General features: G+C 38.0%; 1 protein-coding gene across 1 annotated transcript; it reads right to left on the reverse strand.

Moving 5' to 3' along the window:
• Positions 1 to 426: 426 nt before the first annotated feature.
• On the reverse strand, positions 427 to 16,188 carry LOC148312325 (uncharacterized). Its single transcript, XM_088277485.1, has 6 exons — positions 15,939 to 16,188; positions 12,744 to 13,080; positions 8,855 to 8,966; positions 6,759 to 6,975; positions 3,590 to 3,751; positions 427 to 1,973 (listed from the first exon to the last, which is right to left on the reverse strand). Exons 2-6 carry the CDS (start codon positions 13,028 to 13,030, stop codon positions 1,057 to 1,059), a joined length of 1,695 nt encoding a protein of 564 aa, XP_088133611.1. The 5' UTR covers positions 13,031 to 13,080; positions 15,939 to 16,188; the 3' UTR covers positions 427 to 1,056.
• Positions 16,189 to 16,401: the final 213 nt, after the last annotated feature.

Raw genomic sequence — 16,401 nt, forward strand, 5'->3', positions numbered from 1 at the left:
GGCATTTACGGGGCTTACGACCGTCATAGGCTGGTTTGAGTGATCACTTTACACACGTGTAACATTCACCAATTCTACCCATTATGGACAACCACACCACTCAAATTCTTGGGAGTTCTATATATATGAACCAATTTAGAAACCTTGTTCATGAATCACTAGAACTTCACTAGAGACATCTATTGGTGAGATGTAAAGAAGCTATTATTTTAATAATACAATTTTACAATTATTTTAAATAAAGAAAAATAAATCGTCACTCGATGAATCATATACTCCTTTATAAGATTGGTTAAACTTTGCAGTGGAACTTATTTTATAGTACAGAATGCACAATACGCAATTTAAAATAAACAAACGCACAAGAAAATCGTTAAACTTATTTATACACACAAAAAAAATGGGATGAATAGCGAGAGTAGGTTATACGTAAATCGCGTAAGGATCTGTGACAGTCCGACCCTGCGCGTCTTACTTATATGAAATCAGATGCATAGCGTCAAGAGTGAGACAGATATAGGGCATGATTATGGCGCGACGAATTATCGACCTCAAGAAAAATCAGGGATCTGTTCTTTTATTTATCCTTGTGATGTTACAAATTATTAGTCAGATATTTCAACAGATGTCATAAGGCCAAGGATTGACGTATTATTTTATCCAAAGTTCCACACCATGAAAAAATCCCTCCAAGTTGAACTGAGGTTCGAAACTTGGACCTAAGTGAAAACACAAACGCTTATGTCAGCCGCGTGTGGGGAATGTTTTGTAAAAACACATACGGTTATGCGAGCCGCGTGGATAGAGTTAATGATTTCATATTGGTTTAACACAGGATTGGTCACGTTTTGTCGCAACTTGTCAAGATTTCGATAGAATACAGTAAACAGAACAGACTTGCATTTAAAGGATTTTTTGTGCAATATTGGAAATATAACCTTTTGGTGAGGACCTCCACATTTGAACATACTCAAAATGTTGTAAATATATTTTTTTTATAACCTTATTTCGAATTACTCCACATATACTTTCTTAAGCTAGAGTTTATACAGTCCATTATTTAAACATTGGTCTGTTGGGATTGACCCTTCTCAATATGACGTGTGGTTGCATGGCCGGGTTGTTGAGGATGTGCTCTCGAAGGTTGATCTGCGTCGTGTGCTTCCGGAAGGCCTGTTCTTCCATACCATATCTCCTATCCTTCTCTTCATTCCTCGGTTTCTTTCTCTGCTTCAGTCGGCCGTTCAGCTTGAATCTCCGCCTTCTGACCCTCGGCTTTCCGCTCCCGATCAAAGACCTGCGGTGGTTCGTGTATACATCTTCAAGGCCGTTAACATCCGGAATATTTTGGTCATCTTTAGCTTTCAAATCTGGCGATTCTTCCAAATACGGGATCTCTACAAGGCTTCCGATGCACGGCGCGTCGTGTACAAAGTCCAGAGTGTCCGAATTGCGATCCGGGGTGAGCAGAAGCCTCGATAGATCCGTATTTTCACCGGAAACTGGCGTCGGATCTCTGTGGTCATTGGCCGGAGTGTTCTTGTCGCTGTCTTTTACTTTTGTAACCGTACAATTGATCCAGTCATTTTCTTTGTTACTTTGCTTGTTGAAGAGCGACGTGTCTTTGAGGGTTTCCGGGACGATTAAAGTGAGATTCATCGGCTTCCCGACATCCGATTTCTTCTTTTTTCCGTCTCCTTTCAATATGAATCTATTGCTGTTGACTTGGTCCTTGTTCGAGGCCAGTTTTCCATTTACCATAGTACTAGACCGAGGCGATTTGGATATTGAGACGCTCTTTCTTCTGGGCGCGGCGCGAGTGAGTTCTCCGTCGCCGGTGATGATTTTTTTGATGATCCTGCGCGGGGAGACGTTGGGGATACCGCGCGGATTTACCGGATTGACGGGAGGTCGCTCCGGCTCGGGGTTGGCGCCGAAATTCAAAAGAATCTTCTCGCACAGGACTCGCTTATCTGGAAAAAATTAAAAAATAACATATAAAACATCAAAAGATTTAGGTTTTTTGTCATGACTGTGTCGGAGTATTTTAAGGAGTATTTAAATTTCAGAAGAACGCTGGCAATTATTTTATATGATTGCGCAAATTCAGGTTCATATAAAAAAATCAAATATTTAACCCATTGGCCTACCTGCTTGCCAAACGTTGGCGGTGGGTATGTTTCTACATTAGAATGACAGCCGCATTTAAGACACGCCCACATCCGTGGGTAGTTCATATTATAAAGATACTTTAGTGTGATATCTACAAATCAGTAAAGAAAGCTTTTTGTAATGCATTATTTCTTATAATTTTTATACAAATTTACTGACGACACTTGACCAAAGATGTCCCTGTAAGGATAGAATTATCCTTTTGATTGAAATATGTATCAACTAAAATCAGTTAGAAATCAAAACTTTACATCCCGGGTATAATGTTTTATTGATTTTTTTTTTTAACTTTTCTTTTTAATTTATCACATTTCTGATCTAGACACACAATAAAATACGATAATAATATTTATATGTACCAAATTTATTGTTCGCCTCCGTAGTGTAATGGTCAGCACGCTCGGCTACCGTTCTGGAGGTCCCGGGTTCGATTCCCGGGGGGGGTCAAATAAATATAAGTGATTTTTTCCACTGTAATATTTATTCAATATTACCCTGGACTAGTCCTGAAGCGGGGGGCTGATCACCTTTCCTTCATGTGTATTATCAAGATAACACTGTGTTTATATAAAGCAGTGCCCTATGCACCATTGGGGTGCGGATAAGAGTTTTATATATAAATTTATTGGTAAAACAGTAAAAGTTATAATTTTATGAGATAGTTTATTTTTATAACTCGGTCGAATTTGAACGCCTTTCACGCTTCAAGCACGCCAGTGTTACGATTGGTTGGACTTATTTGCACCACAAAAACCAATCTGTAGTGCGTAGTACCTTTTTCTGCATTTAAAGATTATTCCTATGTTTGTTCTCGTTTTATCAGGTGCAAAATATTAGCGCCTCATTGTTTGACAAACCATATCACCTCCCCTCCGGGCGGGGCAACTTTCTTACTTGCGGGGATACATTCAATTAGTGTCTTTGTATACATGTTTTGAAAAAAAACTGATATGCGGATAGGTTAAATGGCAAAAAAAGGCTATGGTGTAGTTGGGTAGATGCTCTACTGCAAAACTGACGTCGTGGGTTCGATTCCCGCCAAGTGCTAAATAAATTCAAGAAAGATTTGACCATGGAAGAGGCAAAGATCGTCTGCAAAGACGGATCGGCGTGGCGTTCCGCTTAAGTTTAAAAATATAATACAATGTATTAAAAATAAATATCAAGCCACTTAACGAACTTTTTACTGTGCAACAGATTAACCTTGTTAGGTAAAACCTGAAGGTTTTTTCTCCATTTGAAAAATATTTAGTATATTTAATTTTTTTTCTTTAAAATGCAAAAATAACACGTTCTGCCCTGTAGTAGGTAAATATTAAGTTAAAAATATGCATCTTTTGCTGGGATATAGTACATTTTCTGGGCTTTCGGAAAACATGCACAACTGAAAAAACTTCCGCTAGCTAGTTGGACTGACCTGCGTCGCACTTGTCCAGCAGAGAGAGCGCGGTCCTCTTGTTGATGGGGTTAGCGAGGTTGACGGCGAACTTGCGCGCGTTCTCATGCGTCAGGGAGGCCAGCATGGTGCGGAGGTGCTCCACCTGGCTCAGCATGACGCTCTGCATGATGGGCGTGTAACCTGCGATATATCAGAATGCGCATATATATGAATCCAAATTCCAATATAGAGAAGAAACCATAGCTGTATTCTAAAGATTGACAGCATATATTTTTTTCTTTTTACTTTATTTTTTACAAAAATATTAGTAATATTAGTATATAACCACTCACTGAGATTTTTATGTCTACCAGTTTCGAGACGTACCCGCCTCTTCATCAGGACAATCACTATTACAGTGTGGCAACCCACAACATAATCGAACGAACGAGCATAATCCAACACGCAAACAAGAAATGCAGAACGAAGCCGAGCTCGGTCCGAACAAAAACCAGGGCGTCACATTCCGCTACCGCTCGTCCAGTGATCGACACGCCCTTCTCCAACTGCGCTTACATTAGAATTACGCGATTATTCTTAAACATTTCTTGACTGTCATTTTCTAGAACTGAATAAATCTGTGTTAACCTTTTAAACGCGTTAACTTTGTTCCTAAGAGACGCCCGTGCGCGGCGGTATTTCGCCGTTTTTTAAATGATTACTTTTATCATGTATTTAGTTAAGAAACGATTTATTTTCCTAAACAAAAACGTTCAATGGGATTCATTGTGCCTTTTTGGTACTCTATAATACACGTGTGTCACATTATTCTTGAAATATATCGTAATATAAACAAATTAGATGGTAACATAAATAAATCAAAGCACGCATCGTGTGTCACTCTTACCCACTGGCGATGCGTAGCGTCGAGAGTGAGACAGATATAGGGCATGATTATGGCGCGGACTAATTACCGACCGCAAGAAAAATCAGGGATCTGTTGTTTTATTTATCCTTGTGATGTTACAAATTATTAGTCAGATATTTCAACAGATGTCATAAGGCCGAGGATTGACGTATTATTTTATCCAAAGTTCCACACCATGAAAAAATCCCTCCAAGTTGAACTGAGGTTCGAAACTTGGAGCAAAGTGAAAACACAAACGCTTATGTCAGCCGCGTATGGGGCATGTCTTGTAAAAACACAAACGGTTATGCGAGCCGCGTGGATCCGGTTAAAATTAATCCGCTTTCATCTTGCTTCCCTTCTGTTGATTTAAGTAGGTTTTCAACGAGAACCCACGACAGCATGCAAACAGTACTACACACAACTACTAGTAACAAACGTTATGATCAATATCACTAGTCTGTTTTTGGTTGGTTGGAAGATATTGCTTTTTAGCAATACGCCCGACAATGTACTTATTTATTTTCTGTATAAGCGACCTATACGAGGACATGGGCTGCTTGACGTATGAAGAGCTGAAGAGGGTTTCGGAAAATAGACTAGAATGGCGAAGGAGATGTTATCAGACCAGAGAGAGAGAGAGAGATTTGAAACTATTCATTCGTATTTAAAGATGTGCATTTCAAAAGGAAAATATTAAAACACAACCAAGGCAATACCATGGAAAGATCCATGCTTGGTTTTAGCCTGAGGGATAAAATAAGAAATGACAATACCAGGATACCAAAGTAGAAGATATCATGGATCGCTTGGCAAAACTCAAATGGCAGTGGGCAGGGCATATAGCGAGACAGGGCCCCACAAGATGGACCCCGAGAATTCTACGATGGAGACCTTGGGAGAGCAAAAGAGGTGTCAGAAGACCTCACAAGAGATGGTCCGACGACGTAGTCGCTGTGGGGGGTAGAAACTGGCTGCAAGCAGCAACCGACCGGAGGAAATGGAAAGGAAGGGAAGAGGCCTATATCCAGCAGTGGAGGACAGAGAGCTCATGAAGAAGACGTAGAAGAGGCAATACTATTTTTTCTCAACAATATAAATAGACCGAGGAAAACTTGGCACAATCAGGTATGTCAAGTACTTGAAAGCGGCCGGGTCAGGAGTCGTAATAATCATCGGGTATGTATGAGGAGATGCATGAATGTAGAAGAGGCAAAGAATGTTTGCAAAGACAGAGTGGTGTGGCGTTCGATTCTCTCTGCCTACCCCTGCGGGGAAGCGGCTGGTTAGTTAGCTAGTTAAATCAAAGACAAGTGTTTAAAATGAGTCCAAACGATAATATTACATCTGAATGGTGAATTGGTGTGTGGTAGAGTATGTGCGACTGATAACGAAGTCATTTGATCAAATCCTAGGGCTTTTAGTGACCAAAAAATAATAACAATATTAAAATTCTATTAACCCGATGGTTGCCAGAGACGAGATATCTCGGCAAATGGCGGAGTGCCCGTATGGCCAGAGACGAGATATCTCGTCAGTACTTTTGATGACGTATTACTCCGCAGTTTTAACTCATATTGACAATCTGTCAAAAACGGAACATACATTGCCATCAGTTGAAGTTGTCACAAAATATTTTATAAAGTTTTTAAATACTTTTAAGTGATTTATCGGTATCACTTTCAGCTGACAGTTGACAGATGTCATTAGGGCTACCACTCAAACCACTTGAAATATTGATTATTTTAATCGATTGTTTTGAACGCCAGGGGTTTTTATTTTGCTCAATTTTTTTGTGTTTTTCTTATTATTTTAAAATATTCCATTGATAAATAATAGTTGTGTGTTAATATTAAATTTAATAAAAACTTGCGTGTGCGACTTAGTGTGACAACCCTGAAAATTTGAAACTGGTTTAACTTCAAGAATAAAACTCTAACAATCGATGCGGGATATAATATTTGGTAAGTAAATTATAATTCAATAAAAACAACAAAAAAAAAATCTTTAGACAACTTTTTTTTTTCAAAAAAATACTTGGCCTGTTGAGCACTGCGGCGTAATTTATTTGCGGCCATGAAAAGGTTAACAACATTTTGAGTGTGTCCAAATACTTGTTCACAAAATCTGGATTATCTCCAATTACAGGAGTTATTTTCATATTATTTTTTAACATCTCATCAAAGAAGAAGAAAGGGTCGTCAGCCCCGTAAGTGCCCAGACTTCCATATTCTTCTTCATCTTTGATGAGATGTTAAAAAAAAAAATTCTATTATATAAATAAATAAATCACACACGCACCGTCAATATCGAAGCTGGTCACCGCGGCCATGAGGTCCTGTCCGAGCGGAGCCAGCGTCTCCGTGAGCTGCTGCAGCGCCCGGCCGCCCGGCGCCAGGAGCGCGAGGTGCAGGGCCGCGCGGCCGCGGGCGTCGGTGCACTGGGCGCTGCAGCCCAGCCGCAGCAGCGGGGCCAGCAGGGCCGAGCGCTCGTTCAGGATGCACAGGTGCAGCGCGCTCTGGGAAGGTCGCAAATAGACGGATAAGTAGGTCTCTTGATGCCAGAGTTTTTTTTCCGATTTTATACCACTTGGGATGTTAAATTTTTATTTATTGTACCTGACCCTGAAGAGGGCAACAGGTTGTTAATAAATATATGAGCGGATCAAAAAACATTTTTTTTTTATTTCTCATAATAATACATCAATATAATCCACAAAGTTAATTATTTCGATATTTAAAACATCCAGTATTTGTAATTTATATTAATAATAATAATAATAATAATAATAATAAAACCCTTACCCGCACCCCAGTGGTGCATAGGGCACTGCGTCATATAAACGAAGTGTTATCTTGATCGTTTACATATGAAGGAAAGGTGATCAGCCCTCCGCTTCAGGTGCCAGTCCAGGATAACATTGAATAAATATTACAGTTTTATTTATATTAGCACTTTTAATCTAATTTTACTTTTTATAATATGTATTGTATTCTTGCCAGTGCCCTTTACTATGACCTAAATATAATGTATACCCACACACAGGCCATGCCTTTGTGGGATCTTTTTTTGTATTTATATATATATTTTTACAAGTATTTATATTATGTTATGAAATGCAAAAGAATTTAAAAAAAGATGGATGTTTGAATGGTGATATAGTTTGTCCGCCTCCATAGTGTAATGGCCAGCACGCTCGGCTACTGAGTTTTTCACTATAATATTTATTTAATATAACCCTGGATTGGTACCTAAAGCGGAGGGCTGATCACCTTTTCTTCATGTGTTAACGATCAAGATAACACTGCATTTATATGACGCAGTGCCCTATGCACCATTGGGTGCGAATAAGGGTTTGAAGAAGAAGAAGAAGTATTTGACCAATAGCCACTTATGGACTATGGAGGCAAGAGCAGATACTTCTAGAACAAAATCTCAACTTGGAATCTCTGATATGAAAACTCTCTGATCTATAAACGGACACACATTGCGAGGAATGATGATATCCGGAGCATGTGTAAGACGGAGGATATCGTGAGGCGGGAATTCAGGAATGATCATGTAAACAGAGTGTCAGAAGACAGACTTCCACGTATCGCCCTTTGAGGAAACCCTGAAGGACGCAGACCCCCAGGCAGACCTCCAAAAAGGTTCAGAGATAGCTGGGAGTCAACATCCCAAGAGCGACAGGCGGAGGCTCAGACAGAATCTGAGGATCTAACTAACTAACTAACCATCACGCCGCTTCCCCGCAGGGGTAGGCAGAGAGAATCGAACGCCAAACCACTCGGTCTTTGCAAACATTCTTTGCCTCTTCCACATTCATGCATCTCCTCATACATACCCGACGATTATTACGACTCCTGACCCGGCCGCTTTCAAGTATTTGACAAAACCTGATTGTGCCAAGTTTTCAACTACATTCGGCTCATAAATTTGTTTAACCGTTCTTTCTTCACTCATACGCTCCACATGTCCAAACCATCTCAACACACCTTTCTTAATTTTATCGATAATGCTTATCTCAGCCTTACATTCTTTCCTTATTTCATCATTCGAACATCTATCAAACATCGTTTTGCCACACATTCGTCTCAGCGATCGCATTTCGACTACATTCAGTCTGCTTTCATCCTTCTTTTGCCAACTCCATGCTTCGCTTCCATACATAAGGGTTGGAACCAGAACTCCATTGTGTACTGCCAGTTTAGCTTTTGCTGATAGATTTTTATTTGCTAAAACTGATTTTAGTGCACCATTCACTCTGTTCCCAGCATTCACTCTCCTTTCTATGTCTTTATCAATCTTTCCATCCCTAGAAAACATCCTACCCAAATATATGAAATCATATAACATAATGTTTAAATAAATAAATCATATTTGTTTCGAAAACTTACAAATTTATTTGGGCACGCCGTACGCAGGTCAATTGATACCCCACGAGCCAGAAGGTCCTTTGCAATATCCTGGAGGTCGCCCGTAGAGTTCATGACTGCTTCGTGTATCGGACTGCAAAAAGATCATTACGAATATTGAACTTATAACCTTACTTATAACCCTTATCCGCACCCAATGGTGCATAGGGCACTGCATCGAATTGACGCTGTGTTATCTTGATCATTACTTACATGAAGGCAAGGTGATCACTCTTGCGCTTCAGGAACCAGTCCAGGGTAATATTAAATAAATATTACCGTGTAAAATCACTAATATTTATTTTAAAACATTTTGAGTGTGTCCAAATACTTGTTCACAAAATCTGGATTATCTCCCATTACAGGAGTTATTTTCATATTCCAGATTTTGTGAACAAGTATTTGGACACACTCAAAATGTTGTAAATAAATTATCTGGTCAAATTATAAGCTTAATAATAAAAATGAAAATGGTATTTTCTGGCGTTTCTCATGTGTGTGATTATAATCCAGGATTCGGATCTCACATACTAATATAAGAGTTTCTGCTTAATAAAAAGCTTCTTTACATCTCACCAATAGATGTCTCTAGTGAAGTTCTAGTGATTCATGAACAAGGTTTCTAAATTGGTTCATATATATAGAACTTCCAAGAATTTGAGTAGTGTGGTTGTCAATAATGGGTAGAATTGGTGAATGTTACACGTGTGTAAAGTGATCACTTAAACCAGCCTATGACGGTCGTAAGCCCCGTAAATGCCCAGACTTCCATATTCTTCTTCATCTTTGATGAGATGTCAAAAAATAATATTTATTTTCACCCCCCTGGGAATCGAACCCGGGACCTCCAGCACGGTAGCTAAACACGCTGACCATTACACCACGGAGGCGGACAGTATAACCTTACAGTGCTAAAAAACTTCCGCATGCACCGGTGATATGTATTTAGTTCACCATATGAAAATGTGGTTTAAAAACAGGAAAAATGTGAATATAATATAATATAATTTTGTAGTGTTGGCTCTGGTAAGTATCTGGAAACGAGAAAAAAATACATCGCAAGTAGCCGCAATAGCTAGCGTAGCGACACGACCACCATATTAGACGATCTGCGCAGTAAAAACGCTATAACATGCGCGTATACTGGGATATGTTATATGTTCACATGTTAGCCAATGCTTTTGAAAGTATAGATTTATTTAATATATTGTTATCCTCCTTGAAATCTGTACTTTCTCAGCATTTCTTCTCCATGTTATAATGGATAAATTTAAACGTTGTGTTTCACTCTCTCTCGCTGCTCGCTGATAGTGTGTGAAGGAGACGTGTATTGACCAGTGCTTAATATTGGTTATTTTATTATTATTTTATGTTTAAGACTTTTTGTTTCTCTTTTAGTGTATTCATTAGTGTATTTTTACAACATTTTGAGTGTGTCCAAATAGTTGTTCACAAAATCTGGATTATCTCCAATTACAGGAGTTATTTTCATATTATTTTTGACATCTCATCAAAGATGAAGAAGAACATGGAAGTCTGGGCATTTACGGGGCTGACGACCGTCATAGGCTGGTTTAAGTGATCACTTTACACACGTGTAACATTCACCAATTCTACCCATTATTGACAACCACACTACTCAAATTCTTGGAAGTTCTGTATATACGAACCGATTTAGAAACCTTGTTCTTGAATCACTAGAACTTCACTAGAGACATCTATTGGTGAGATGTAAAGAAGCTTTTTATTAAGCAGAAACTCTTATATTAGTATGTGAGATCCGAATCCTGGATTATAATCACACACATAGATGTCTCTAGTGAAGTTCTAGTGATCCAAGAACAATGTTTCTGAATTGGTTCACGTATATAGAACTTCCAAGAATTTGAGTAGTGTGGTTGTCAATAATGGGTAGAGTTGGTGAATGTTACACGTGTGTAAAGTGATCACTTAAACCAGCCTATGACGGTCGTAAGCCCCGTAAATGCCCAGACTTCCATATTCTTCATCTTTGATGAGATGTCAAAAAATAATATAATACTTCCATGTAATACATAATTATACTACGGAGGAATATTAAAATTCTGAGCCCGTATCTATTATATTTCATATGGATATTCTCATTTTTGAAGTCGAGTAGTAGTAAATACATATCACAGGCTGGGAAAGATTAACATCAGAAAATCTCAACACAGTTGAAGAAAAATATTTCCAACCGCAATCGCCACATAAATTTGTTATATGTATATAAATAAATTTCAAGAAATTATATATACCAAACCTCCGTAGTGTAATGGTCAGCACGTTCGGCTACCGTTCTGGAGGTCCCGGGTTCGATTCCCAGGGGGGGTCAAATAAATATAAGTGATTTTTTCACTGTGATATTTATTCAATATTATCCTGGACTGGTACCTGAAGCGGAGGGCTGATCACCTTCCTTTCATGTGTAAACGATCGAGATAACACTGCGTTTATATGAAACAGTGCCCTATGCACCATTGGGGTGCAGTAAGGGTTTATTATTATTATTATATATACTAGGTGACATTACACATCCCTGTTTTACACCTTTAGAGATGTTTGTTGTTCGTTGCAAATTTGTGTATTTTTTTTTAAGAATTTGTGTATTAAAATTGTATTCATAAATGTATGCGAGAAGAACAAAGAGACGCAGTTCATGGACTTTTATTTTGTTTGCAATGTTGTCCCCACCACATGTTGTCTCCACCCTTTAAAATCGTATATAAAGGGTGGAGGGCAAATTTTTGTGTGCTCAGAGAAGATTAAAATTCAAACGTATATACGTCGCGCTCGCTCTTTTTCTATTGGCGTCGCTTTGTTCTTCTCGCCCTTATAAGTGATTTATAATTTTTGATAAATAAAAAATTGTTTCCATTTGCGCGTTTCTGTATTCCTTTTCATCAGTGTTCCAGTACAGTTAGTAGTAACATTTGTTTTTAAAAAATATTATTATTTGGTGTTTGCGGAGAATTTAAGCGTGCGGTGGTTTGACTTTGTGAGGAATGAAGAGATAAGGCGTAGGACGCAGCAAATCTTGGTCACAACTGTCGTCAAGAAAAGGCGATTCAGTTGGCTTGGTCATGTACTCCGCATGCCTCCTGAGAGCCGCCATCAAGCTTGCCTCTTTTACAAGGCACCAGGTTCGCGCCGCCCAGGACGACCACTGCTGACAATTCGTCGGCAGTTCTCGTCAGAACTTCGGGACGCGGATCTGACTTGGGAGGATGCAAGGGAGCTGGCAGCCGACAAAAAAGCCTGGAGACAGTTTGTGGACTCTATATGCTCCACCTAGGAAGCCGATATGGTTTATTATTTATTATTATGTATTTAGTTAAGAAACGATTTATTTTCCTAAACAAAAACGTGCAATCGGATTCATTGTGCCTTTTTGGTACTCTATAATACACTTGTGTCACATTATTCTTGAAATATATCGTAATATAAACAAATAAGATCGTAACATAAATAAATCAAATCACGCATCGTGTGTCACTGTTACCCACTGCCGATGCATAGCGTCGAGAGTGAGACAGATATAGGGCATGATTATGGCGCGGACTAATTACCGACCTCAAGAAAAATCAGGGATCTGTTCTTTTATTTATCCTTGTGATGTTACAAATTATTAGTCAGATATTTCAACAGATGTCATAAGGCCAAGAATTGACTAATTATTTTATCAAAAGTTCCACACCATGAAAAAATCCCTCCAAGTTGAACTGAGGTTCGAAACTTGGAGCAAAGTAAAAACACATACGCTTATGTCAGCCGCGTGTGGGGCATGTTTTGTGAAAACACATACGGTTATGCGAGCTGCGTGGATCCGGTTAATAACTTGCTAAGCACTCACAAGTATCCCTTTCCGTTAGGCTTCAGATCCGAGTTCAAGAAGGCCGGAATGACGTCCAGGGTCTGCGTGCCGGCAGACTGGTAGTTCCTCTTGGAGAAGAAGGCCCGCAGGATCTTCTCCTTCCTCTGGAAGTCCCGGATCTCGCAGATCCCAGCCAGGACGGTCTTGAAGTTGTCCGGACCCAGGGCGCTCTGGAGACTGTTGACGCTGCTGTGCTCGGAGAATATGCCTTCGTCATCGTCGTCAATGATGATAACATCCTCGTTGAGATTGCCCGTGTCGGTCATGGCACTTCTATTTACCAAAATTCTGCTCTATTTTTGAGATCATTTGATTCCTGAAACATAACTTAATTATAATATAATAATAAAACCCTTATCCGCACCCCAATGGTGCATAGGGCACTGCTTCATATAAACGCAGTGTTATCTCGATCGTTTACACACGAAGGAAAGGTGATCAGCCCTCCGGTTCAGGTGCCAGTCCAGGGTAATATTGAATAAATATTACAGTGAAAAAATCGCTTATATTTATTTGACCCCCCCTGGGAATCAAACCCGGGACCTCCAGAACGGTAGCCGAGCGTGCTGACCATTACACTACGGAGGCGGACATATACATACATAAAGAATAGAAATTTGGTTGTAAAAATAAGAGTAATAATAAATTAAAGTAATGATATAAAAAATAAATTAAAACATTTTGAGTAAAAATTGAAAGTGAAATTAAACTAGGCTAGGTAAGGTACAAAATTCAAGACTATTTCAAATTGATTTCACCAATCTGGTAATAGACTTCTTGTATTTATCAATCCCACCATCATATGTCGCTCACTCCTTTCAAGAACGTCATAAATAAAAAAAACTTGATTTTTCAGGAGAACGTTTTTAAAGTTTAAAAATATAATACAATGTATTAAAAATAAATATCAAGCCACTTATTGAACTTTTTACTGCGCAACAGATCTTTTGAGGTAAAACCTGAAAGTTTTCTCTCCATTTTAAAAATATTTAGTATATTCAAAAAAAAAATTAAACAATACCTTTTCTTCAAAATGCAAAAACAACACTTTCTGCCCTGTAGCGGGTAAATATTAAGTTGAAAATATGCCGCTTTTGCCGTGATTTAGTACATTTTTTGGGCATTCCGAAAACATGCAGAAGTGAAAATTGACGATTTTTTATTTATGACGTTCTTGAAAGGAGTGAGCGATATCGTTCCAAACATTTTTAATTTGTTGCCGACGGAGGTTAGAGGTCAAAATAAAATATGGAACAAAGGCAAAATAAAGGAATGGGTAAATGACCAAGAGTTAATTTTATGAAAATCGTAAAATAAATTTTATTTAATTTATTTTCTTTATCGTGTGTATAATAGATTGAAATAGTTAAAAACAAAAACAAAAACGTATGTAAAAAGAACTCCACCGACAAGACACACAAGGTGGCTTGGTGGGTCTCTGCAAAACAATTTTTTTTTAAGTATGTTTATAATTTCCTTAAATAAATCTATACAGTAAAAATAAAAATAAATACATATTACGAAAAATATAGAACCACAAGAAAAATTCTTTAAGGCGGTATGGACATGTGGAGCTAATGGATAACGAGAGAATAACTCAGAAAGTGTATGAGGCGAATGTGAACAGAACTAGGACAGCTGATAAAGCACGATCAGATCAATCAGAAAGTAAAATCTGGTGGTGTCAAAAGTCTGCTTAATCGGAGGGCATGTATGACTAGATGTATGGGTGTGAAGGAAGCGACGAGTGCGGCGTTCCATCCTCTCTGCCTACCCCGGCGGAGATATGGCAGTAACATACGTGCAACATTCACCAATTCTACCACACTACTTCTAGATATATTGATCAAACTCGGAACACAGTATGCTAAAGAGAGTTTACTAAAGACATCTATGGTGTGATGAGGAAAACTTTTACTAAGCAGAGACTCTTTCATTTGTATGTGAGGTCCGAATCCTTGATTATATTCACACACTTGAGAAACGCTAGAGAATGTAATTTTCAATTTTGTTTAGATTTAAAAATTTTGAGATGTCAAAAACACTATATTGAGATGTAAAAAAGAACTCCTAATTGGAGATAATCCAGATTTGTGAACAAGTATTTGGACACACTCAAATGATGTTAAGAAGACTCTTGTTAAAGATGTAGAAGAATCCCTTATAGAAATACCCCCTCAGGCACATGGAACAGTGATATTGTTCAGCATATCTTCCTACAGGCATAACCATCGGCAGGTTGCTCCTGTATATAGGAATGGGAAACAATCTATGCCGACGCTAACTATTGGGAACATACAGACCGATGCTCCGGATAGTTTCAGGATTATCCATCATACTGCGCAGCAATGGATAGAAATGCCTCATCAAATACACATTCCTTCTAGTCTCTAAACTGTTGTAGCCAAGCATACCCTGGAGAAAGATTTGAGAACAAGTATTTTGACATACTCTAAATGTTGTTAGTCTACTTTCATCTTTCTATTAATCTAAATTTTGTCCGCCTCTGTAGTGTAATGGTCAGCACGCTCGGCTACCGTTCTGGAGGTCCCGGGTTCGATTCCCAGGGGGGTCAAATAAATATAAGTGATTTTTTCACTGTAATATTTATTCAATATTACCCTGGACTGGTACCTGAAGCGGAGGGCTGATCACCTTTCCTTCGTGTGTAAACGATCAAGATAACACTGTGTTCATATGAAGCAGTGCCCTATGCACCATTGGGGTGCGGATAAGGGTTTTATTATTATTTATTATTAAATTCTGTAGATTTTTTACTGTTTTTAAACGCTGAAACGTCTTTAAAGTCACGTACATAGGACATAGGATACAGAGTGACAACGTAAATTCAAAAACGATAGAAGATCGTCACTTACAAAGTTAATGATTATTTTCGTTTTTAATTTCATTCACCTCCAAAGTTTAATGGTTTATTACTCATCAATAACAGTAATGTCGTAACTGATATAATAACTTTTTACATTTATGATAGTCAAAACAATACATAATATACATCACCTACATAATTTTTTAGGCCCGGCAAAATAAATTGACCGGCTAAGGGAATATAGTAATTTATCAGTGTATCTAGATATTTTCCAGTATTTTTATTGTTTATTTATTATTTTGAAAACTCTGGGATAAGTCCAGATTAGTCTCTTAGTGAACAAATACCTTAAAACGGAGAAAACATCCTCAAAAACATCAATGTTATTATAGTTTATTTCAGCGTCAGTTGCGTTGACGTCGAAGATGTATAGTTTTAAAGTCGCATGATGACTAGAACGCTTAGTATTTTTGTGTTATTTAATATAATTTTATAATAATTTATTCATAACTCACAATAAAAGAGTGAAAAATTAGTAAAAACATTTCAAATTTTGAGAAACTAACAACAGCAGAAAGCCGCTGACATATAATAATCATAAACACAATAATTTCTGGCATATGCAATAGACAAAAATTTATAAAAAATGACAAAGTACTTATCTAGTAATTTAGCATGTTTCACGATCATTTTTTTATGTCGACGTATTGTTCACAAGTGATTATTTTTTATCATGAAAGCTAACCTATACCATAAAGACTTATTTTGTTCAATAATAAAGTCGATTAAGATCAATCAGAACCTTAAATT

This window comes from Brachycentrus maculatus, unplaced genomic scaffold (assembly GCF_059751285.1).
Source record: "Brachycentrus maculatus isolate JH-2025_06_01 unplaced genomic scaffold, ASM5975128v1 h1tg000043l, whole genome shotgun sequence".
Lineage (NCBI taxonomy): Eukaryota > Metazoa > Arthropoda > Insecta > Trichoptera > Brachycentridae > Brachycentrus > Brachycentrus maculatus.